This window comes from Oncorhynchus mykiss, chromosome 26 (assembly GCF_057628025.1).
Source record: "Oncorhynchus mykiss isolate SJ-2025 chromosome 26, ASM5762802v1, whole genome shotgun sequence".
Lineage (NCBI taxonomy): Eukaryota > Metazoa > Chordata > Actinopteri > Salmoniformes > Salmonidae > Oncorhynchus > Oncorhynchus mykiss.
In genome coordinates, this window is record NC_143047.1 from 36,990,462 (window position 1) to 37,015,000 (window position 24,539).

Here is a 24,539-nt window from a genome sequence, read left to right on the forward strand (position 1 = left end):
ACTGTAATATTACGAACGGCAGAGACCTCCCTCACCTCCCTATAAAACTGTAATACCGTAATATTACGAACGGCAGGGACCTCCCTCACCTCCCTATAAAACTGTAATATTACGAATGGCAGAGACCTCCCTCACCTCGCTATAAAACTGTAATATTACGAATGGCAGAGACCTCCCTCACCTCCCTATAAAACTGTAATACTGTAATATTACGAACAGCAGAGACCTCCCTCACCTCCCTATAAAACTGTAATATTACGAACGGCAGAGACCGCCCTCACCTCCCTATAAAACTGTAATATTACGAATGGCAGAGACCTCCCTCACCTCCCTATAAAACTGTAATATTACGAATGGCAGAGACCTCCCTCACCTCCATATAAAACTGTAATATTACGAAGGGCAGAGACCTCCCTCACCTCCCTTTAAAACTGTTATATTACGAACGGCAGAGACCTCCCTCACCTCCCTATAAAACTGCAATATTACGAATGGCAGAGACCTCCCTCACCTACCTATAGAACTGTGATATTACGAACGGCAGAGACCTCCCTCACCTCCCTATAAAACTGTAATATTACGAATGGCAGAGACCTCCCTCACCTCCATATAAAACTGTGATATTACGAACGGCAGAGACCTCCCTCACCTCCCTATAAAACTGTAATATTACGAACGGCAGAGACCTCCCTCACCTCCCTATAAAACGGTAATATTATGAATGGCAGAGACCTCCCCCACCTCCCTATAAAACTGTAATATTACGAACGGCAGAGACCTCCCTCACCTCCCTATAAAACTGTAATACTGTAATATTACGAACGGCAGGGACCTCCCTCACCTCCCTATAAAACTGTGATATTACGAACGGCAGAGACCTCCCTCACCTCCCTATAAAACTGTAATATTACGAACGGCAGAGACCTCCCTCACCTCCCTATAAAACTGTAATACTGTAATATTACGAATGGCAGAGACCTCCCTCACCTCCCTATAAAACTGTAATATTATGAATGGCAGAGACCTCCCTCACCTCCCTATAAAACTGTAATATTACGAATGGCAGAGACCTCCCTCACCTCCCTATAAAACTGTAATATTACGAATGGCAGAGACCTCCCTCACCTCCCTATAAAACTGTAATATTACGAATGGCAGAGACCTCCCTCACCTCCCTATAAAACTGTAATATTACGAATGGCAGAGACCTCCCTCACCTCCCTATAAAACTGTAATATTACGAATGGCAGAGACCTCCCTCACCTCCCTATAAAACTGTAATATTACGAACGGCAGAGACCTCCCTAACTTCCCTATAAAACTGTAATATTATGAATGGCAGAGACCTCCCTCACCTCCCTATAAAACTGTAATACTGTAATATTACGAATGGCAGAGACCTCCCTCACCTCCCTATAAAACTGTAATATTATGAATGGCAGAGACCTCCCTCACCTCCCTATAAAACTGTAATACTGTAATATTACGAATGGCAGAGACCTCCCTCACCTCCCTATAAAACTGTTATATTACGAATGGCAGAGACCTCCCTCACCTCCCTATAAAACTGTAATACTGTAATATTACGAACGGCAGAGACCTCCCTCACCTCCCTATAAAACTGTTATATTACGAATGGCAGAGACCTCCCTCACCTCCCTATAAAACTGTTATATTACGAACGGCAGAGACCTCCCTCACCTCCCTATAAAACTGTAATACTGTAATATTACGAACGGCAGGGACCTCCCTCACCTCCCTATAAAACTGCAATACTGTAATATTACGAACGGCAGAGACCTCCCTCACCTCCCTATAAAACTGTAATACTGTAATATTACGAACGGCAGAGACCTCCCTCACCTCCCTATAAAACTGTAATACCGTAATATTACGAACGGCAGGGACCTCCCTCACCTCCCTATAAAACTGTAATATTACGAATGGCAGAGACCTCCCTCACCTCGCTATAAAACTGTAATATTACGAATGGCAGAGACCTCCCTCACCTCCCTATAAAACTGTAATACTGTAATATTACGAACAGCAGAGACCTCCCTCACCTCCCTATAAAACTGTAATATTACGAACGGCAGAGACCGCCCTCACCTCCCTATAAAACTGTAATATTACGAATGGCAGAGACCTCCCTCACCTCCCTATAAAACTGTAATATTACGAATGGCAGAGACCTCCCTCACCTCCATATAAAACTGTAATATTACGAAGGGCAGAGACCTCCCTCACCTCCCTTTAAAACTGTTATATTACGAACGGCAGAGACCTCCCTCACCTCCCTATAAAACTGCAATATTACGAATGGCAGAGACCTCCCTCACCTACCTATAGAACTGTGATATTACGAACGGCAGAGACCTCCCTCACCTCCCTATAAAACTGTAATATTACGAATGGCAGAGACCTCCCTCACCTCCATATAAAACTGTGATATTACGAACGGCAGAGACCTCCCTCACCTCCCTATAAAACTGTAATATTACGAACGGCAGAGACCTCCCTCACCTCCCTATAAAACTGTAATATTATGAATGGCAGAGACCTCCCCCACCTCCCTATAAAACTGTAATATTACGAACGGCAGAGACCTCCCTCACCTCCCTATAAAACTGTAATACTGTAATATTACGAACGGCAGGGACCTCCCTCACCTCCCTATAAAACTGTGATATTACGAACGGCAGAGACCTCCCTCACCTCCCTATAAAACTGTAATATTACGAACGGCAGAGACCTCCCTCACCTCCCTATAAAACTGTAATACTGTAATATTACGAATGGCAGAGACCTCCCTCACCTCCCTATAAAACTGTAATATTATGAATGGCAGAGACCTCCCTCACCTCCCTATAAAACTGTAATATTACGAATGGCAGAGACCTCCCTCACCTCCCTATAAAACTGTAATATTACGAATGGCAGAGACCTCCCTCACCTCCCTATAAAACTGTAATATTACGAATGGCAGAGACCTCCCTCACCTCCCTATAAAACTGTAATATTACGAATGGCAGAGACCTCCCTCACCTCCCTATAAAACTGTAATATTACGAATGGCAGAGACCTCCCTCACCTCCCTATAAAACTGTAATATTACGAATGGCAGAGACCTCCCTCACCTCCCTATAAAACTGTAATATTACGAACGGCAGAGACCTCCCTCACTTCCCTATAAAACTGTAATATTATGAATGGCAGAGACCTCCCTCACCTCCCTATAAAACTGTAATACTGTAATATTACGAATGGCAGAGACCTCCCTCACCTCCCTATAAAACTGTAATATTATGAATGGCAGAGACCTCCCTCACCTCCCTATAAAACTGTAATACTGTAATATTACGAATGGCAGAGACCTCCCTCACCTCCCTATAAAACTGTTATATTACGAATGGCAGAGACCTCCCTCACCTCCCTATAAAACTGTAATACTGTAATATTACGAACGGCAGAGACCTCCCTCACCTCCCTATAAAACTGTTATATTACGAATGGCAGAGACCTCCCTCACCTCCCTATAAAACTGTTATATTACGAACGGCAGAGACCTCCCTCATCTCCCTATAAAACTGTAATATTACGAACGGCAGAGACCTCCCTCACCTCCATATAAAACTGTAATATTACGAAGGGCAGAGACCTCCCTCACCTCCCTATAAAACTGTTATATTACGAACGGCAGAGACCTCCCTCACCTCCCTATAAAACTGTAATATTACGAATGGCAGAGACCTCCCTCACCTCCCTATAGAACTGTGATATTACGAACGGCAGAGACCTCCCTCACCTCCCTATAAAACTGTAATATTACGAATGGCAGAGACCTCCCTCACCTCCATATAAAACTGTGATATTACGAACGGCAGAGACCTCCCTCACCTCCCTATAAAACTGTAATATTACGAACGGCAGAGACCTCCCTCACCTCCCTATAAAACTGTAATATTACGAATGGCAGAGACCTCCCTCACCTCCCTATAAAACTGTAATACTGTAATATTACGAACGGCAGAGACCTCCCTCACCTGCCTATAAAACTGTAATATTACGAACGGCAGAGACCTCCCTCACCTCCCTATAAAACTGTAATATTACGAACAGCAGAGACTTCCCTCACCTCCCTATAAAACTGTAATACTGTAATATTACGAACGGCAGAGACCTCCCTCACCTCCCTATAAAACTGTAATATTACGAACAGCAGAGACCTCCCTCACCTCCCTATAAAACTGTAATATTACGAATGGCAGAGACCTCCCTCACCTCCCTATAAAACTGTAATATTACGAATGGCAGAGACCTCCCTCACCTCCCTATAAAACTGTAAAATTACGAATGGCAGAGACCTCCCTCACCTCCCTATAAAACTGTGATATTACGAACGGCAGAGACCTCCCTCACCTCCCTATAAAACTGTAATATTACGAATGGCAGAGACCTCCCTCACCTCCCTATAAAACTGTAATATTACGAATGGCAGAGACCTCCCTCACCTCCCTATAAAACTGTAATATTACAAATGGCAGAGACCTCCCTCACCTCCCTATAAAACTGTAATATTACGAATGGCAGAGACCTCCCTCACCTCGCTATAAAACTGTAATATTACGAATGGCAGAGACCTCCCTCACCTCCCTATAAAACTGTAATACTACGAATGGCAGAGACCTCCCTCACCTCCCTATAAAACTGTAATATTACGAATGGCAGAGACCTCCCTCACCTCCCTATAAAACTGTAATACTGTAATATTACGAATGGCAGAGACCTCCCTCACCTCCCTATAAAACTGTAATATTACAAATGGCAGAGACCTCCCTCACCTCCCTATAAAACTGTAATATTACGAATGGCAGAGACCTCCCTCACCTCCCTATAAAACTGTAATATTACAAATGGCAGAGACCTCCATCACCTCCCTATAAAACTGTAATATTATGAATGGCAGAGACCTCCCTCACCTCCCTATAAAACTGTAATACTGTAATATTACAAATGGCAGAGACCTCCCTCACCTCCCTATAAAACTGTAATATTACGAATGGCAGAGACCTCCCTCACCTCGCTATAAAACTGTAATATTACGAATGGCAGAGACCTCTCTCACCTCCCTATAAAACTGTAATATTATGAATGGCAGAGACCTCCCTCACCTCCCTATAAAATGAATACTGTAATATTACAAATGGCAGAGACCTCCCTCACCTCCCTATAAAACTGTAATATTACGAATGGCAGAGACCTCCCTCACCTCCCTATAAAACTGTTATATTACGAATGGCAGAGACCTCCCTCACCTCCCTATAAAACTGTAATACTGTAATATTACGAACGGCAGAGACCTCCCTCACCTCCCTATAAAACTGTTATATTACGAATGGCAGAGACCTCCCTCACCTCCCTATAAAACTGTTATAATACGAACGGCAGAGACCTCCCTCATCTCCCTATAAAACTGTAATATTACGAACGGCAGAGACCTCCCTCACCTCCATATAAAACTGTAATATTACGAAGGGCAGAGACCTCCCTCACCTCCCTATAAAACTGTTATATTACGAACGGCAGAGACCTCCCTCACCTCCCTATAAAACTGTAATATTACGAATGGCAGAGACCTCCCTCACCTCCCTATAGAACTGTGATATTACGAACGGCAGAGACCTCCCTCACCTCCCTATAAAACTGTAATATTACGAATGGCAGAGACCTCCCTCACCTCCATATAAAACTGTGATATTACGAACGGCAGAGACCTCCCTCACCTCCCTATAAAACTGTAATATTACGAACGGCAGAGACCTCCCTCACCTCCCTATAAAACTGTAATATTACGAACGGCAGAGACCTCCCTCACCTCCCTATAAAACTGTAATATTACGAATGGCAGAGACCTCCCTCACCTCCCTATAAAACTGCAATACTGTAATATTACGAACAGCAGAGACCTCCCTCACCTCCCTATAAAACTGTAATACTGTAATATTACGAACGGCAGAGACCTCCCTCACCTGCCTATAAAACTGTAATATTACGAACGGCAGAGACCTCCCTCACCTCCCTATAAAACTGTAATATTACGAACAGCAGAGACTTCCCTCACCTCCCTATAAAACTGTAATACTGTAATATTACGAACAGCAGAGACCTCCCTCACCTCCCTATAAAACTGTAATATTACGAATGGCAGAGACCTCCCTCACCTCCCTATAAAACTGTAAAATTACGAATGGCAGAGACCTCCCTCACCTCCCTATAAAACTGTGATATTACGAACGGCAGAGACCTCCCTCACCTCCCTATAAAACTGTAATATTACGAATGGCAGAGACCTCCCTCACCTCCCTATAAAACTGTAATATTACGAATGGCAGAGACCTCCCTCACCTCCCTATAAAACTGTAATATTACAAATGGCAGAGACCTCCCTCACCTCCCTATAAAACTGTAATATTACGAATGGCAGAGACCTCCCTCACCTCGCTATAAAACTGTAATATTACGAATGGCAGAGACCTCCCTCACCTCCCTATAAAACTGTAATACTACGAATGGCAGAGACCTCCCTCACCTCCCTATAAAACTGTAATATTACGAATGGCAGAGACCTCCCTCACCTCCCTATAAAACTGTAATACTGTAATATTACGAATGGCAGAGACCTCCCTCACCTCCCTATAAAACTGTAATATTACAAATGGCAGAGACCTCCCTCACCTCCCTATAAAACTGTAATATTACGAATGGCAGAGACCTCCCTCACCTCCCTATAAAACTGTAATATTACAAATGGCAGAGACCTCCATCACCTCCCTATAAAACTGTAATATTATGAATGGCAGAGACCTCCCTCACCTCCCTATAAAACTGTAATATTACGAACGGCAGAGACCTCCCTCACCTCCCTATAAAACTGTAATACTGTAATATTACAAATGGCAGAGACGTCGCTCACCTCCCTATAAAACTGTAATATTACGAATGGCAGAGACCTCCCTCACCTCCCTATAAAACTGTAATATTATGAATGGCAGAGACCTCCCTCACCTCCCTATAAAATGAATACTGTAATATTACAAATGGCAGAGACCTCCCTCACCTCGCTATGAAACTGTAATATTACGAATGGCAGAGACCTCCCTCACCTCCCTATAAAACTGTAATATTATGAATGGCAGAGACCTCCCTCACCTCCCTATAAAATGAATACTGTAATATTACAAATGGCAGAGACCTCCCTCACCTCCCTATAAAACTGTAATATTACGAATGGCAGAGACCTCCCTCACCTCCCTATAAAACTGTAATATTACGAACGGCAGAGACCTCCCTCACCTCGCTATAAAACTGTAATATTACGAATGGCAGAGACCTCCCTCACCTCCCTATAAAACTGTAATATTACGAATGGCAGAGACCTCCCTCACCTCCCTATAAAACTGTAATATTACGAATGGCAGAGACCTCCCTCACCTCCCTATAAAACTGTAATATTACGAACGGCAGAGACCTCCCTCACCTCCCTATAAAACTGTAATACTGTAATATTACGAACGGCAGAGACCTCCCTCACCTCCCTATAAGACTGTAATACTGTAATATTACGAATGGCAGAGACCTCCCTCACCTCCCTATAAAACTGTAATATTACGAATGGCAGAGACCTCCCTCACCTCCCTATAAAACTGTAATACTGTAATATTACGAATGGCAGAGACCTCCCTCACCTCCCTATAAAACTGTAATATTACGAATGGCAGAGACCTCCCTCACCTCCCTATAAAACTGTAATATTACGAATGGCAGAGACCTCCCTCACCTCCCTATAAAACTGTAATATTACGAATGGCAGAGACCTCCCTCACCTCCCTATAAAACTGTAATATTACGAATGGCAGAGACCTCCCTCACCTCCCTATAAAACTGTAATACTGTAATATTACGAATGGCAGAGACCTCCCTCACCTCCCTATAAAACTGTAATACTGTAATATTACGAACGGCAGAGACCTCCCTCACCTCCCTATAAAACTGTAATATTACGAATGGCAGAGACCTCCCTCACCTCCCTATAAAACTGTAATATTACGAATGGCAGAGACCTCCCTCACCTCCCTATAAAACTGTAATACTGTAATATTACGAAGGGCAGAGACCTCCCTCACCTCCCTATAAAACTGTAATATTACGAATGGCAGAGACCTCCCTCACCTCCCTATAAAACTGTAATATTACGAATGGCAGAGACCTCCCTCACCTCCCTATAAAACTGTAATACTGTAATATTACGAATGGCAGAGACCTCCCTCACCTCCCTATAAAACTGTGATATTACGAACGGCAGAGACGTCCCTCACCTCCCTATAAAACTGTAATATTACGAACGGCAGAGACCTCCCTCACCTCCATATAAAACTGTAATACTGTAATATTACGAACGGCAGGGACCTCCCTCACCTCCCTATAAAACTGTAATACTGTAATATTACGAACGGCAGATTCCTCCCTCACCTCCCTATAAAACTGTAATACTGTAATATTACGAACGGCAGGGACCTCCCTCACCTCCCTATAAAACTGCAATACTGTAATATTACGAACGGCAGAGACCTCCCTCACCTCCCTATAAAACTGTAATACTGTAATATTACGAACGGCAGAGACCTCCCTCACCTCCCTATAAAACTGTAATACTGTAATATTACGAACGGCAGGGACCTCCCTCACCTCCCTATAAAACTGTGATATTACAAACGGCAGAGACCTCCCTCACCTCCCTATAAAACTGTAATATTACGAATGGCAGAGACCTCCCTCACCTCCCTATAAAACTGTAATATTACGAATGGCAGAGACCTCCCTCACCTCCCATTAAAACTGTAATATTACGAATGGCAGAGACCTCCCTCACCTCCCTATAAAACTGTAATACTGTAATATTACGAATGCAGAGACCTCCCTCACCTCCCTATAAAACTGTGATATTACGAACGGCAGAGACGTCCCTCACCTCCCTATAAAACTGTAATATTACGAACGGCAGAGACCTCACTCACCTCCCTATAAAACTGTAATACTGTAATATTACGAAGGGCAGAGACCTCCCTCACCTCCCTATAAAACTGTAATATTATGAATGGCAGAGACCTCCCTCACCTCCCTATAAAACTGTAATATTACGAATGGCAGAGACCTCCCTCACCTCCCTATAAAACTGTAATACTGTAATATTACGAACGGCAGGGACCTCCCTCACCTCCCTATAAAACTGTAATACTGTAATATTACGAACGGCAGAGACCTCCCTCACCTCCCTATAAAACTGTAATACTGTAATATTACGAACGGCAGGGACCTCCCTCACCTCCCTATAAAACTGCAATACTGTAATATTACGAACGGCAGAGGCCTCCCTCACCTCCCTATAAAACTGTAATACTGTAATATTACGAACGGCAGAGACCTCCCTCACCTCCCTATAAAACTGTAATACTGTAATATTACGAACGGCAGGGACCTCCCTCACCTCCCTATAAAACTGTGATATTACAAACGGCAGAGACCTCCCTCACCTCGCTATAAAACTGTAATATTACGAATGGCAGAGACCTCCCTCACCTCCCTATAAAACTGTAATACTGTAATATTACGAACGGCAGAGACCTCCCTCACCTCCCTATAAAACTGTAATATTACGAATGGCAGAGACCTCCCTCACCTCCCTATAAAACTGTAATATTACGAATGGCAGAGACCTCCCACACCTCCCTATAAAACTGTAATATTACGAATGGCCGAGACCTCCCTCACCTCCCTATAAAACTGTAATATTACGAATGGCAGAGACCTCCCTCACCTCCCTATAAAACTGCAATATTACGAAGGGCAGAGACCTCCCTCACCTCCCTATAAAACTGTAATATTACGAATGGCAGAGACCTCCCTCACCTCCCTATAAAACTGTAATATTACGAATGGCAGAGACCTCCCTCACCTCCATATAAAACTGTGATATTACGAATGGCAGAGACCTCCCTCACCTCCCTATAAAACTGCAATATTACGAATAGCAGAGACCTCCCTCACCTCCCTATAAAACTGTAATATTATGAATGGCAGAGACCTCCCTCACCTCCCTATAAAACTGCAATATTACGAATAGCAGAGACCTCCCTCACCTCCCTATAAAACTGTAATATTATGAATGGCAGAGACCTCCCTCACCTCCCTATAAAACTGTAATATTACGAACGGCAGAGACCTCCCTCACCTCCCTATAAAACTGTAATATTACAAACGGCAGAGACCTCCCTCACCTCCCTATAAAACTGTAATATTACGAATGGCAGAGACCTCCCTCACCTCCCTATAAAACTGTGATATTACGAATGGCAGAGACCTCCCTCACCTCCCTATAAAACTGCAATATTACGAATGGCAGAGACCTCCCTCACCTCCCTATAAAACTGTAAAACTGTAATATTACAAACGGCAGAGACCTCCCTCACCTCCCTATAAAACTGCAATATTACGAATGGCAGAGACCTCCCTCACCTCCCTATAAAACTGTAATACTGTAATATTACGAATGGCAGAGACCTCCCTCACCTCCCTATAAAACTGTAATACTGTAATATTATGAATGGCAGAGACCTCCCTCACCTCCCTATAAAACTGTAATATTACGAACGGCAGAGACCTCCCTCACCTCCCTATAAAACTGTAATATTACAAACGGCAGAGACCTCCCTCACCTCCCTATGAAACTGTAATACTGTAATATTACGAACGGCAGAGACCTCCCTCACCTCCCTATAAAACTGTAATACTGTAATATTACGAACGGCAGAGACCTCCCTCACCTCCCTATAAAACTGTAATACTGTAATATTACGAACGGCAGAGACCTCCCTCACCTCCCTATAAAACTGTAATACTGTAATATTACGAACGGCAAAGACCTCCCTCACCTCCCTATAAAACTGTAATACTGTAATATTACGAACGGCAGAGACCTCCCTCACCTCCCTATAAAACTGTAATACTGCAATATTACGAATGGCAGAGACCTCCCTCACCTCCCTATAAAACTGTAAAACTGTAATATTACAAACGGCAGAGACCTCCCTCACCTCCCTATAAAACTGCAATATTACGAATGGCAGAGACCTCCCTCACCTCCCTATAAAACTGTAATATTACGAACGGCAGAGACCTCCCTCACCTCCCTATAAAACTGTAATATTACAAACGGCAGAGACCTCCCTCACCTCCCTATGAAACTGTAATACTGTAATATTACGAACGGCAGAGACCTCCCTCACCTCCCTATAAAACTGTAATACTGTAATATTACGAACGGCAGAGACCTCCCTCACCTCCCTATAAAACTGTAATACTGTAATATTACGAACGGCAGAGACCTCCCTCACCTCCCTATAAAACTGTAATACTGTAATATTACGAACGGCAAAGACCTCCCTCACCTCCCTATAAAACTGTAATACTGTAATATTACGAACGGCAGAGACCTCCCTCACCTCCCTATAAAACTGTAATACTGTAATATTACGAACGGCAGAGACCTCCCTCACCTCCCTATAAAACTGTAATATTACGAACGGCAGAGACCTCCCTCACCTCCCTATAAAACTGTAATATTATGAAGGGCAGAGACCTCCCTCACCTCCCTATAAAACTGTAATACTGTAATATTACGAACGGCAGAGACCTCCCTCACCTCCCTATAAAACTGTAATATTACGAATGGCAGAGACCTCCCTCACCTCCCTATAAAACTGCTATATTACGAATGGCAGAGACCTCCCTCACCTCCCTATAAAACTGTAATACTGTAATATTACGAACGGCAGAGACGTCGCTCACCTCCCTATAAAACTGTAATACTGTAATATTACGAACGGCAGAGACCTCCCTCACCTCCCTATAAAACTGTAATATTACGAATGGCCGAGACCTCCCTCACCTCCCTATAAAACTGTAATACTGTAATATTACGAACGGCAGAGACGTCGCTCACCTCCCTATAAAACTGTAATACTGTAATATTACGAACGGCAGAGACCTCCCTCACCTCCCTATAAAACTGTAATATTATGAATGGCAGAGACCTCCCTCACCTCCCTATAAAACTGTAATACTGTAATATTACGAATGGCAGAGACCTCCCTCACCTCCCTATAAAACTGTAATATTACGAATGGCAGAGACCTCCCTCACCTCCCTATAAAACTGTAATATTACGAATGGCAGAGACCTCCCTCACCTCCCTATAAAACTGTAATATTACGAATGGCAGAGACCTCCCTCACCTCCCTATAAAACTGTAATATTACGAATGGCAGAGACCTCCCTCACCTCCATATAAAACTGTGATATTACGAACGGCAGAGACCTCCCTCACCTCCATATAAAACTGTAATATTACGAACGGCAGAGACCTCCCTCACCTCCCTATAAAACTGTAATATTACGAATGGCAGGGACCTCCCTCACCTCCCTATAAAACTGTAATATTACGAACGGCAGAGACCTCCCTCACCTCCATATAAAACTGTGATATTACGAACGGCAGAGACCTCCCTCACCTCCCTATAAAACTGTAATACTGTAATATTATGAATGGCAGAGACCTCCCTCACCTCCCTATAAAACTGTAATATTACGAATGGCAGAGACCTCCCTCACCTCCCTATAAAACTGTAATACTGTAATATTACGAACGGCAGAGACCTCCCTCACCTCCCTATAAAACTGTAATACTGTAATATTATGAATGGCAGAGACCTCCCTCACCTCCATATAAAACTGTGATATTACGAACGGCAGAGACCTCCCTCACCTCCCTATAAAACTGTAATATTACGAATGGCAGAGACCTCCCTCACCTCCCTATAAAACTGTAATATTACGAATGGCAGAGACCTCCCTCACCTCCCTATAAAACTGTAATATTACGAATGGCAGAGACCTCCCTCACCTCCCTATAAAACTGTAATATTACGAATGGCAGAGACCTCCCTCACCTCCCTATAAAACTGTAATACTGTAATATTATGAATGGCAGAGACCTCCCTCACCTCCATATAAAACTGTGATATTACGAACGGCAGAGACCTCCCTCACCTCCCTATAAAACTGTAATATTACGAATGGCAGAGACCTCCCTCACCTCCCTATAAAACTGTAATATTACGAATGGCAGAGACCTCCCTCACCTCCCTATAAAACTGTAATATTACGAATGGCAGAGACCTCCCTCACCTCCCTATAAAACTGTAATATTACGAATGGCAGAGACCTTCCTCACCTCCCTATAAAACTGTAATATTACGAACGGCAGAGACCTCCCTCACCTCCCTATAAAACTGTAATATTACGAACGGCAGAGACCTCCCTCACCTCCCTATGAAACTGTAATATTACGAATGGCAGAGACCTCCCTCACCTCCCTATAAAACTGCAATATTACGAACGGCAGAGACCTCCCTCACCTCCCTATAAAACTGTAATATTACGAACGGCAGAGACCTCCCTCACCTCCCTATAAAACTGTAATATTACGAATGGCAGAGACCTCCCTCACCTCCCTATAGAACTGTGATATTACGAATGGCAGGGACCTCCCTCACCTCCCTATAAAACTGTAATACTGTAATATTACGAATGGCAGAGACCTCCCTCACCTCCCTATAAAACTGTAATACTGTAATATTACGAACGGCAGAGACCTCCCTCACCTCCCTATAAAACTGTAATACTGTAATATTACGAATGGCAGAGACCTCCCTCACCTCCCTATAAAACTGTAATATTACGAATGGCAGAGACCTCCCTCACCTCCCTATAAAACTGTAATACTGTAATATTACGAACGGCAGAGACCTCCCTCACCTCCCTATAAAACTGTAATACTGTAATATTACGAATGGCAGAGACCTCCCTCACCTCCCTATAAAACTGTAATATTACGAATGGCAGAGACCTCCCTCACCTCCCTATAAAACTGTGATATTACGAATGGCAGAGACCTCCCTCACCTCCCTATAAAACTGTGATATTACGAATGGCAGAGACCTCCCTCACCTCCCTATAAAACTGTAATATTACGAATGGCAGAGACCTCCCTCACCTCCCTATAAAACTGTAATATTACGAACGGCAGAGACCTCCCTCACCTCCCTATAAAACTGCAATACTGTAATATTACGAACAGCAGAGACCTCCCTCACCTCCCTATAAAACTGTAATACTGTAATATTACGAATGGCAGAGGTACAAAACCAACAGGGCAAACTCTCATCTCTCTCTTTCCCTCTGCTGAATCTAAACCAACAAGGCAAACTCTCATCTCTCTCTTTCCCTCTGCTGAATCTAAACCAACAAGGCAAACTCTCATCTCTCTCTTTCCCTCTGCTGAATCTAAACCAACAAGGCAAACTCTCTCTCATCTCTCTCTTTCCCTCTGATGAATCTAAACCAACAAGGCAAACTCTCTCTCATCTCTCTCTTTCCCTCTGATGAATCTAAACCAACAAGGCAAACTCTCTCTCATCTCTCTCTTTCCCTCTGATGAATCTAAACCAACAAGGCAAACTCTCTCTCATCTCTCTCTTTCCCTCTGATGAATCTAAACCAACAAGGCAAACTCTCTCTCATCTCTCTCTTTCCCTCTGATGAATCTAAACCAACAAGGCAAACTCTCTCATCTCTCTCTTTCCCTCTGCTGAATCTAAACCAACAAGGCAAACTATCCCTCATCTCTCTCTTTCCCTCTGATGAATCTGCTTCCTGTCTTCAACTCTGTGCTTCTCGCTCCCCTCTGTCTTCCTCTTGTGCTATTTTACTCACTATTCTACACTGCCCCCCCCTTCTCTGTGCCCACATTATATGATGCTCATCACTTGATTTATTCACAGCACAAAGTGGAGGGTCAGCGCAACACTCATTAACATTCATGCTTCTTGTCTGGCCCATGCTGTCCAATGTAAACCAAGCAGCCATCTGCCCACCCCTTAATGATACAGTAATGATGCTAGCAGATGTACTGTATGTCAGAGCACAGCCCCGTGGCGCAACCCTCTCGTAAACAGGGTCACATGGGTCACCCCAAGTGCATCCTGGGTAGTCATGGATCAAGGATGAGGGGTGACCCCGGTGTGAGTTTCGGAGGAGAAGTATGTGCCGCTCTTCCCAGATGTTTGGAAAACTGTCTGTGATGCAGAGAACGTCTTGGACCAGCGTCTCAGAATGGCATTTCTCTCTGTGCTGATCGGAGTGCATTCGTTTGTTCGTTCTCCCAGTTCAAATGGAGGGAGCAGGCAGACGGTAGACTAGAAGAGTGTACTGGGAACGAGGAGGGGGAGGCAGGGGGTTAGCTGTACCTTAGCATCCAGAGCTTACAGAGGAGGAGGAGGAGGAGGGTGAGGAGGAGGCTAGCTGTGCCTTAGCATCCAGAGCTTACAGAGGAGGAGGAGGAGGCTAGCTGTACCTTAGCATCCAGAGCTTACAGAGGAGGAGGAGGAGGGGGAGGCAGGGGGTTAGCTGTACCTTAGCATTCAGAGCTTACAGAGGAGGAGGAGGAGGAGGAGGTTAGCTGTACCTTAGCATCCAGAGCTTACAGAGGAGGAGGAGGAGGCAGGGGGTTAGCTGTACCTTAGCATCCAGAGCTTACAGTACAGTGACTCAATCATTTAAAAAAATGTATCGTTGTAGAGGGCAACAGTCACAAACATCCAATTACTCAAAGGGCTGGAGAACGTCACTCGTCCATGTTATTCTATACAAGTCCTTCCAGTACCTTAGTCCTTCTCCTGAAGAGACCCATGCTACTCACTGCTATAAATACCCAGACAGAAGTGTGTCATGCAGGCTATATGAAACCCACAGGGGTGTCTAGGGAGTAGTATGAAGTTGGCACGTAGACTCTGATCTCAGGTCAGTTTTGTATTTTAATCCCAATAAAGGTAACGGTTAGGATTGGGGGGGTAACCTGATTCTAGATCTGTTTCTGGAGACACTTGATGTGGATCATGAGGATGGAGGGCATCGAGGAGGCACTAGGACACTTACGTTCAGCAATGACCAGCGGTGGGTAGAACAGGAAGTAGCCGACCAGCTCGGCGGTCAGCTGACCCAGGAGGTTAGAGGCGGCGGTGCCGTTGAGAGGGGCGGTCCCATTCCTCACCATGTAGACCAGAGACACAGCAGGAGAACCCACTGACTGAGAAACACTCAGCATCTAGAGGACAGGGAGATGGAGAGAGGGAGAGAGGGAGAGAGAGAGGGGAGGGGGAAAGAGACAAAGTTGCACAACATAATTTCAATTTAGATCAATCTACTTTATTGTTTAATAAGTTACAGAGGAGGTATAAAATGTATGGGCATAATTAGCATAACAAAAATATGCTTAAATCCATAAAGATATTACAACGGCTGTCAAGAGTGAAACTGGCAAGCCATTCGCCACTGTGAAAGTGTTTATAACGTCAACTACACAAAACCTAAAAACTAAACCTTGACATACATACATAACATAGTGGACATGTTACCACGGCAGCTAGGAAGCTCATTAAAATAACACAAACACTGTCTCCCAAAACACATCAGTTCAGATCAGAGAACAGCTTCTATTTACAATGGCACATGAACAATGCACTTAGGAATGATAATTATGCTCCAATTATACACAGCTTGCATTTTGCTTTGCTAGTGCCAAACCTCTTCAACTGCAGAGCTGTGTCTGTGAAAACGGTAGGAGCAAAATGCTTTGAGATTTAATACACACAAACTGTGCCACACATCAAAATGACCAATCGGACGACCCATATTTAGACTCTTTGCGTTTGTTTGTACTGAAGTTTAATGTCATAACATCTAAAATAAGCCACAACAAGGCATCAACACAAGTCTGGTATAAATATCAACTGTTCCTTCAATTTGAAACAGTTAGAGGTAAAATCCCTACGTCCAAACCGTCCCGCCCTGATCTGTTTCACCTGTCCTTGTGCTTGTCTCCACCCCCCCAGGTGTCGCCCATCTTCCCCATTATCCCCTGGGTATTTATACCTGTGTTTTCTGTCTGTATGTTGTCAGTTAGTCTTGTTTGTCAAGTCAACCAGCGTTTTTGTATCAGCTCCTGCTTTTCCCCAGTCTCTTTTTTCTTGTCATCCTGGTTTTGACCCTTGCCTGTTTTGACCCTGTGCCCCCGAGCCTGCCCGCCTGACCACTCTGCCTGCCCCCGAGCCTGCCTGCCTGACCACTCTGCCTGCCCCCGAGCCTGCCTGCCTGACCACTCTGCCTGCCCCCGAGCCTGCCTGCCTGACCACTCTGCCTGCCCCTGAGCCTGCCAGCCTGACCACTCTGCCTGCCCCTGAGCCTGCCCGCCTGACCACTCTGCCTGCCCCTGAGCCTGCCTGCCATCCTGTACCTTTGCCCTTATTGCTGTATAAACATTGTCACTTCAACACGGTCTGCATCTGGGTCTTACCTTATCCTGACACAAACAATAAATAATCTGTGGTGGGAAGCTTTGATAAGAGTATCTAGAGATTTAGGTTATGTATTAGGATATGTGTATACAATACAAAACCATAGAACTTTATTAATGCTGGGACCAGTAACAAGGACATCATGAAGAGCAGAAAGACAACATACTGTCTTCACATACTTTCTACTCATACCAAATAGAAGCCATTTACAGACATGTGTGCATACATTTGGCATACAGGAGGTACCAGGAATCGAACCCACTATCCTGGAGTTGCAAGCACCATGCTCTACCAACTGAGCTACAGAGGACCACGTACACATGAAGTCACCACCTCCACAGGTCACAGGGTTACTGAGTGAGGAGGAGGCCATTGTACTATAATATCTCTACCTGGACAGAGAGTCTGGTGTGGACGTCCAGGACTTTGGCCTGGGCCTCAGAGAACACGTTCTCCAGCCTCTGTTCCATCATCTGCGAGAACCGACAGGAACGCGGGTCATCTCCTGGACCTACGAAGCGCAAAACTGGAACACACAGAGAACACCCATTGAGATCATAGAACATGAAGAACATCAGGGCAGAGTAACTGTAGATCAATACTCAACCCCATCAATATGAGCTTGTATATGAACACAGTGCAGACTAATGTCCTGCGGCCTCCTTAATAACATGTCTGGTATATGAACACAGAGCAGACTAATGTCCTGCAGCCTCCTTAATAACATGTCTGGTATATGAACACAGAGCAGACTAATGTCCTGCCGCCTCCTTAATAACATGTCTGGTATATGAACACAGAGCAGACTAATGTCCTGCAGTCTCCTTAATAACATGTCTGGTATATGAACACAGAGCAGACTAATGTCCTGCAGTCTCCTTAATAACATGTCTGGTATATGAACACAGAGCAGACTAATGTCCTGCAGCCTCCTTAATAACATGTCTGGTATATGAACACAGAGCAGACTAATGTCCTGCAGTCTCCTTAATAACATGTCTGGTATATGAACACAGAGCAGACTAATGTCCTGCAGCCTCCTTAATAACATGTCTGGTATATGAACACAGAGCAGACTAATGTCCTGCAGTCTCCTTAATAACATGTCTGGTATATGAACACAGAGCAGACTAATGTCCTGCAGTCTCCTTAATAACATGTCTGGTATATGAACACAGAGCAGACTAATGTCCTGCAGCCTCCTTAATAACATGTCTGGTATATGAACACAGAGCAGACTAATGTCCTGCAGCCTCCTTAATAACATGTCTGGTATATGAACACAGAGCAGACTAATGTCCTGCAGTCTCCTTAATAACATGTCTGGTATATGAACACAGAGCAGACTAATGTCCTGCAGTCTCCTTAATAACATGTCTGGTATATGAACACAGAGCAGACTAATGTCCTGCAGTCTCCTTAATAACATGTCTGGTATATGAACACAGAGCAGACCCCTGTCCTGCAGCCTCCTTAATAACATGTCTGGTATATGAACACAGAGCAGACTAATGTCCTGCCGCCTCCTTAATAACATGTCTGGTATATGAACACAGAGCAGACTAATGTCCTGCAGTCTCCTTAATAACATGTCTGGTATATGAACACAGAGCAGACTAATGTCCTGCAGTCTCCTTAATAACATGTCTGGTATATGAACACAGAGCAGACTAATGTCCTGCAGTCTCCTTAATAACATGTCTGGTATATGAACACAGAGCAGACTAATGTCCTGCAGCCTCCTTAATAACATGTCTGGTATATGAACACAGAGCAGACTAATGTCCTGCAGCCTCCTTAATAACATGTCTGGTATATGAACACAGAGCAGACTAATGTCCTGCAGTCTCCTTAATAACATGTCTGGTATATGAACACAGAGCAGACTAATGTCCTGCAGTCTCCTTAATAACATGTCTGGTATATGAACACAGAGCAGACTAATGTCCTGCAGTCTCCTTAATAACATGTCTGGTATATGAACACAGAGCAGACTAATGTCCTGCAGTCTCCTTAATAACATGTCTGGTATATGAACACAGAGCAGACTAATGTCCTGCAGCCTCCTTAATAACATGTCTGGTATATGAACACAGAGCAGACTAATGTCCTGCAGTCTCCTTAATAACATGTCTGGTATATGAACACAGAGCAGACTAATGTCCTGCAGTCTCCTTAATAACATGTCTGGTATATGAACACAGACCAGACTAATGTCCTGCAGTCTCCTTAATAACATGTCTGGTATATGAACACAGAGCAGACTAATGTCCTGCAGTCTCCTTAATAACATGTCTGGTATATGAACACAGAGCAGACTAATGTCCTGCAGTCTCCTTAATAACATGTCTGGTATATGAACACAGAGCAGACTAATGTCCTGCCGCCTCCTTAATAACATGTCTGGTATATGAACACAGAGCAGACTAATGTCCTGCAGTCTCCTTAATAACATGTCTGGTATATGAACACAGAGCAGACTAATGTCCTGCAGTCTCCTTAATAACATGTCTGGTATATGAACACAGAGCAGACTAATGTCCTGCAGCCTCCTTAATAACATGTCTGGTATATGAACACAGAGCAGACTAATGTCCTGCAGTCTCCTTAATAACATGTCTGGTATATGAACACAGAGCAGACTAATGTCCTGCAGCCTCCTTAATAACATGTCTGGTATATGAACACAGAGCAGACTAATGTCCTGCAGTCTCCTTAATAACATGTCTGGTATATGAACACAGAGCAGACTAATGTCCTGCAGCCTCCTTAATAACATGTCTGGTATATGAACACAGAGCAGACTAATGTCCTGCAGCCTCCTTAATAACATGTCTGGTATATGAACACAGAGCAGACTAATGTCCTGCAGTCTCCTTAATAACATGTCTGGTATATGAACACAGAGCAGACTAATGTCCTGCAGCCTCCTTAATAACATGTCTGGTATATGAACACAGAGCAGACTAATGTCCTGCAGCCTCCTTAATAACATGTCTGGTATATGAACACAGTGCAGACTAATGTCCTGCAGCCTCCTTAATAACATGTCTGGTATATGAACACAGTGCAGACTAATGTCCTGCAGCCTCCTTAATAACATGACTGGTATATGAACACAGAGCAGACTAATGTCCTGCAGTCTCCTTAATAACATGTCTGGTATATGAACACAGAGCAGACTAATGTCCTGCAGTCTCCTTAATAACATGACTGGTATATGAACACAGAGCAGACTAATGTCCTGCATCCTCCTTAAACTTGTATAAGTGAAAGAAAAACAACATGATCTTAAACATATTCCTCCAGTCTAAACCATCAGACCTGTTTTGAGCTGGAGGCTGATAGCTGGGCTGGGTTTCCATGGTGCGGCTGTGTTGGGCAGCGCCGTTACCATGGGGACAAACTGTCGCACGTCACCCATCAGCCTATCCCGGCCGTAGGAGTGAAGTGCCTCGACCACCACAGAGGGCGGGTACACCATGTCTGCTCCAATTACGTGGTAGCCCACCGTCACGTTGGGAGAGCCAAACACAGTCTCCACCTGAGAGAGTGAAATAGGGATCTGTTATCAGGATCAGTAAGCATGATCGATCATCTAATTAACTGGCTGGTTGTAGAGTTGTAGGAGTGGATGTTTTGACTGTTTGTGAAACAGAAGGATGGTGAGAGAGGGAGAACAAGAGTCTAATAGAAAGAGAGAACATGGGAATGGGAACATGGGAACATGAGAATGGGAGACGGAATGAGAAAGGGAAGCGAAAACAGAGGACAGAGAGTTCTACAGTACACAGAGGACAGAGAGTTGTAAATTACACAGAGGACAGAGAGTTGTACATTACACAGAGGACAGAGAGCTGTAACTACACAGAGGACAGAGAGTTGTACATTACACAGAGGACAGAGAGTTCTACAGTACACAGAGGACAGAAAGTTGTAAATTACACAGAGGACAGAGAGTTGTAAATTACACAGATGACAGAGAGCTGTAAATTACACAGAGGACCGAGAGTTGTACATTACACAGAGGACAGATAGCTGTAACTACACAGAGGACAGAAAGTTGTAAATTACACAGATGAAAGAGAGTTGTGTGTGGGAGGTGTGTCTGTTTCTGTGATAGAGAGAGAGAGAGAGAGAGAGAGAGAGAGAGAGAGAGAGAGAGAGAGAGAGAGAGGGGGGGGGGGCTAGGGGGAGGGAGAGGGAGAGGTAGAGGGAGTTAGAGAGGTAGAGGGAGGGAGAGAGGTAGGAGGGGGAGAGAGAGAGAGAGAGGTAGAGAGAGTTTGTGTGTGAGAAGTGAAACAGATCAAATCCCTCATCCTTTGATGACAGACAGTCCCCTTGGTTACCACACTGAGAGCCCATACAGTCTTGATATTACCATGAGTCGACAGTAATTCCCCTCACAATCAAGCCTTGTTATGAACAGACCCATTCACCATTACTACACCAGCCCAGCCGTTATTCAAAGACTGGGTTTCAGCTAAAGTCGCTGAGTGGTAACGTACCCTCCTAAGTCTATCTGGCCGATGTGAAAGACCATCAATGGGTTATCTTGAAGGACTTCAGTCAGTTCAGCATTCCACTCCTTTCACTTCAATGAAAATCTTTAATTTAATGGCCAGAAGCTTTCACTTTGTTACAATAGCTTTCCTCTGGTCTTGCCAAATGAAAGTCATTTAATCTGCTGCTCCTCATGGTTCTTTCCGAACTCTAAGCATCGATAGGAGACATGGAAATGCATTTGCTCAGGCATTAATCATGCAAGCACATTTATTTTTATGGCACCACATGAGTGAGATTTGAACCTATGATCTTCTGTTCTCTAAGCATGGAATTAGTCCACTGCAACACCTTAGAATGGAGCTATGATGCTATGTTTTTTACTCATGCAAAGCAGTTCATTTCAGTCTATTTAAACAGACCCCATTTCAAAGGAAACAAGCACTAAGATCAGGTGTGGCCAATTAGTGTGCACGGCCAACACACTTAACAAGAGAGGATAGAATGGGAACAGAATGTATATGTTTTAAAATAACATTCTTTAAACGTTAATGATTTCTTTTCGTTTTTTATGGAAAGTTTTCTTAATGTTGTGAGAACATAACTAAATAGAACCATGAGGAAACCTGCAGAAAATGTTATGCTGAAGTACTGAAATTCCCCCAGAAGAACAATGTTTCTTAACATTCTCTGCACATTGAGAACATTACTTGAAATAGAACCATGAGGAAACGTTATGCTGAAGTACTGAAATCCCACAGAAGAACGTTATTTCTTAATTTTCTCAGAACAATTTGAGAACATTATTTGAAATAGAACCACAAGGAAACGTTATGCTGAAGTACTGAAATTCCCACCTCAGAAACAAAATGGTTCTCAAAATGTTGTGTGCTAGCTGGGTATCCTGCACCATTCCCAGAGCATTGTGGGAAGGTTGTATGCAAAATAACCATAGCACAACCACGCTCTCACCAAGCTTTAAGAAACATATGGTTCTCAGAACGTTATGTGCTAGCTGGAAAGTGCTACGGCGCAAGTGAGAGACAGAGGTAGAGAAAGAGAGGGAAAGAGGTAGAGAAAGAGAGAGAAAAAGAGATTGATTAAGAACAGAGGAGAGAGAGAGAGAGCCTGGACTTCCTGACGGGCCAACCCCAGGCGGTGAGGGTAGGCAACATCACCTCCGCCACACTGACCCTCAACACGGGGGTCCCACAGGGGTGTGTGCTTAGTCCCCCCCTGTACTCCCTGTTCACCCACAACTGCGTGGCCATGCACGACTCCAACACAATCATCAAGTTTGCTCACGACACTGACGGTAGTAGGCCTGATCACCGGTGATGATAAGAAAGTCTACAGGGAGGAGGTCAGTGACCTGGCAGTGTGGTGCTGGGACAACCTCCTCTCCCTCAACATCAGTCAGACCAAGGAGCTGATGGTGGACTACAGGAAACAGGGGTGTGAGGATGCCCCCACCCACATCAACGGGGCTGCAGTAAAGTGGGTCTAAAGTTCCTCGGTGTCCAAATCCCTAAGGACCTAAATGGTTCACTCACTGCCAGGTCACTAACCCCCTCCCTGTAGGCACAGCCGTGAAGAAAGCACAACAGCACCTCTTCCCCCTCAGGAAAAATAAAAGGTTTGGCATGGGCCCTCAAATCCTCAAAAAGTTCTACAACTGCACCAACTGTTCTGCCTGCGGCTATGGAACCCTGACCTGTTCACTAGACGTGCTACCTGTCCCAGACCTGCTGTTTTCAACTCTCTAGAGACAGCAGGAGCAGTAGAGATACTATGAATGATCGGCTATGTAAAGCCAACTGACATCTACTCCTGAGGTGCTGACCTGTTGCACTCTCTACAACCACTTATTATTATTTGACCCTGCTGGTCATCTATGAACATTTGAGCATCTTGGCTATGTTCTGTTATAATTTCCACCCGGCACAGCCGGAAGAGGACTGGACTCCCCTCATAGCCTGGTTCCTCTCTAGGTTTCTTCCTAGGTTCTGGCCTTTCTAGGGAGTTTTTCATACTGGCAGCAATATCCTTGTCTGTGAAGCCCTTTTTGTGCAAAGCAATGATGACGCATGTGTTTCGCATGGTTGACAGAGGAAGAACAATGATTCCAAGCACCACCCTCCTTTGGAAGCTTCCAGTCTGTTATTCGAACTCAATCAGCATGACAGAGTGATCTCCAGCATTGTCCTCGTCAACACTCACACCTGTGTTAACGAGAGAATCACTGACATGATGTCACCTGGTCCTTTTGTGGCAGGGCTGAAATGCAGTGGAAATGTTTTTTGGGGGATTCAGTTCATTTGTATGGCAAATAGGGATTCATCTGATCACTCATAACATTCTGGAGTATATGCAAATCGCCATCATACAAACTGAGGCAGCAGACATTGGGAAAATAAATATTTGTGTCATTCTCAAAACTTTTGGCCACGACTGTATAAAAGGCGTTGTGAAAGGAAGGCCCGGAAAATCGGTAGACTCCAGCCACCC

General features: G+C 44.2%; 1 protein-coding gene across 2 annotated transcripts in view; it reads right to left on the reverse strand.

The window, feature by feature from the left end:
• The window catches only part of LOC110511667 (UPF0606 protein KIAA1549L), a 204,086-nt gene that overhangs the window by 112,073 nt on the left and 67,474 nt on the right, over window positions 1-24,539 (reverse strand). For both annotated transcript variants that reach the window (XM_090222904.1, XM_090222903.1), the window contains 3 exons: window positions 20,853-21,072; window positions 17,921-18,054; window positions 16,111-16,279 (listed from right to left, as the gene is read on the reverse strand). In XM_090222904.1, coding sequence (XP_090079030.1) covers window positions 16,111-16,279; window positions 17,921-18,054; window positions 20,853-21,072 — 523 coding nt within the window. The remainder of the gene's footprint in view (window positions 1-16,110; window positions 16,280-17,920; window positions 18,055-20,852; window positions 21,073-24,539) is intronic.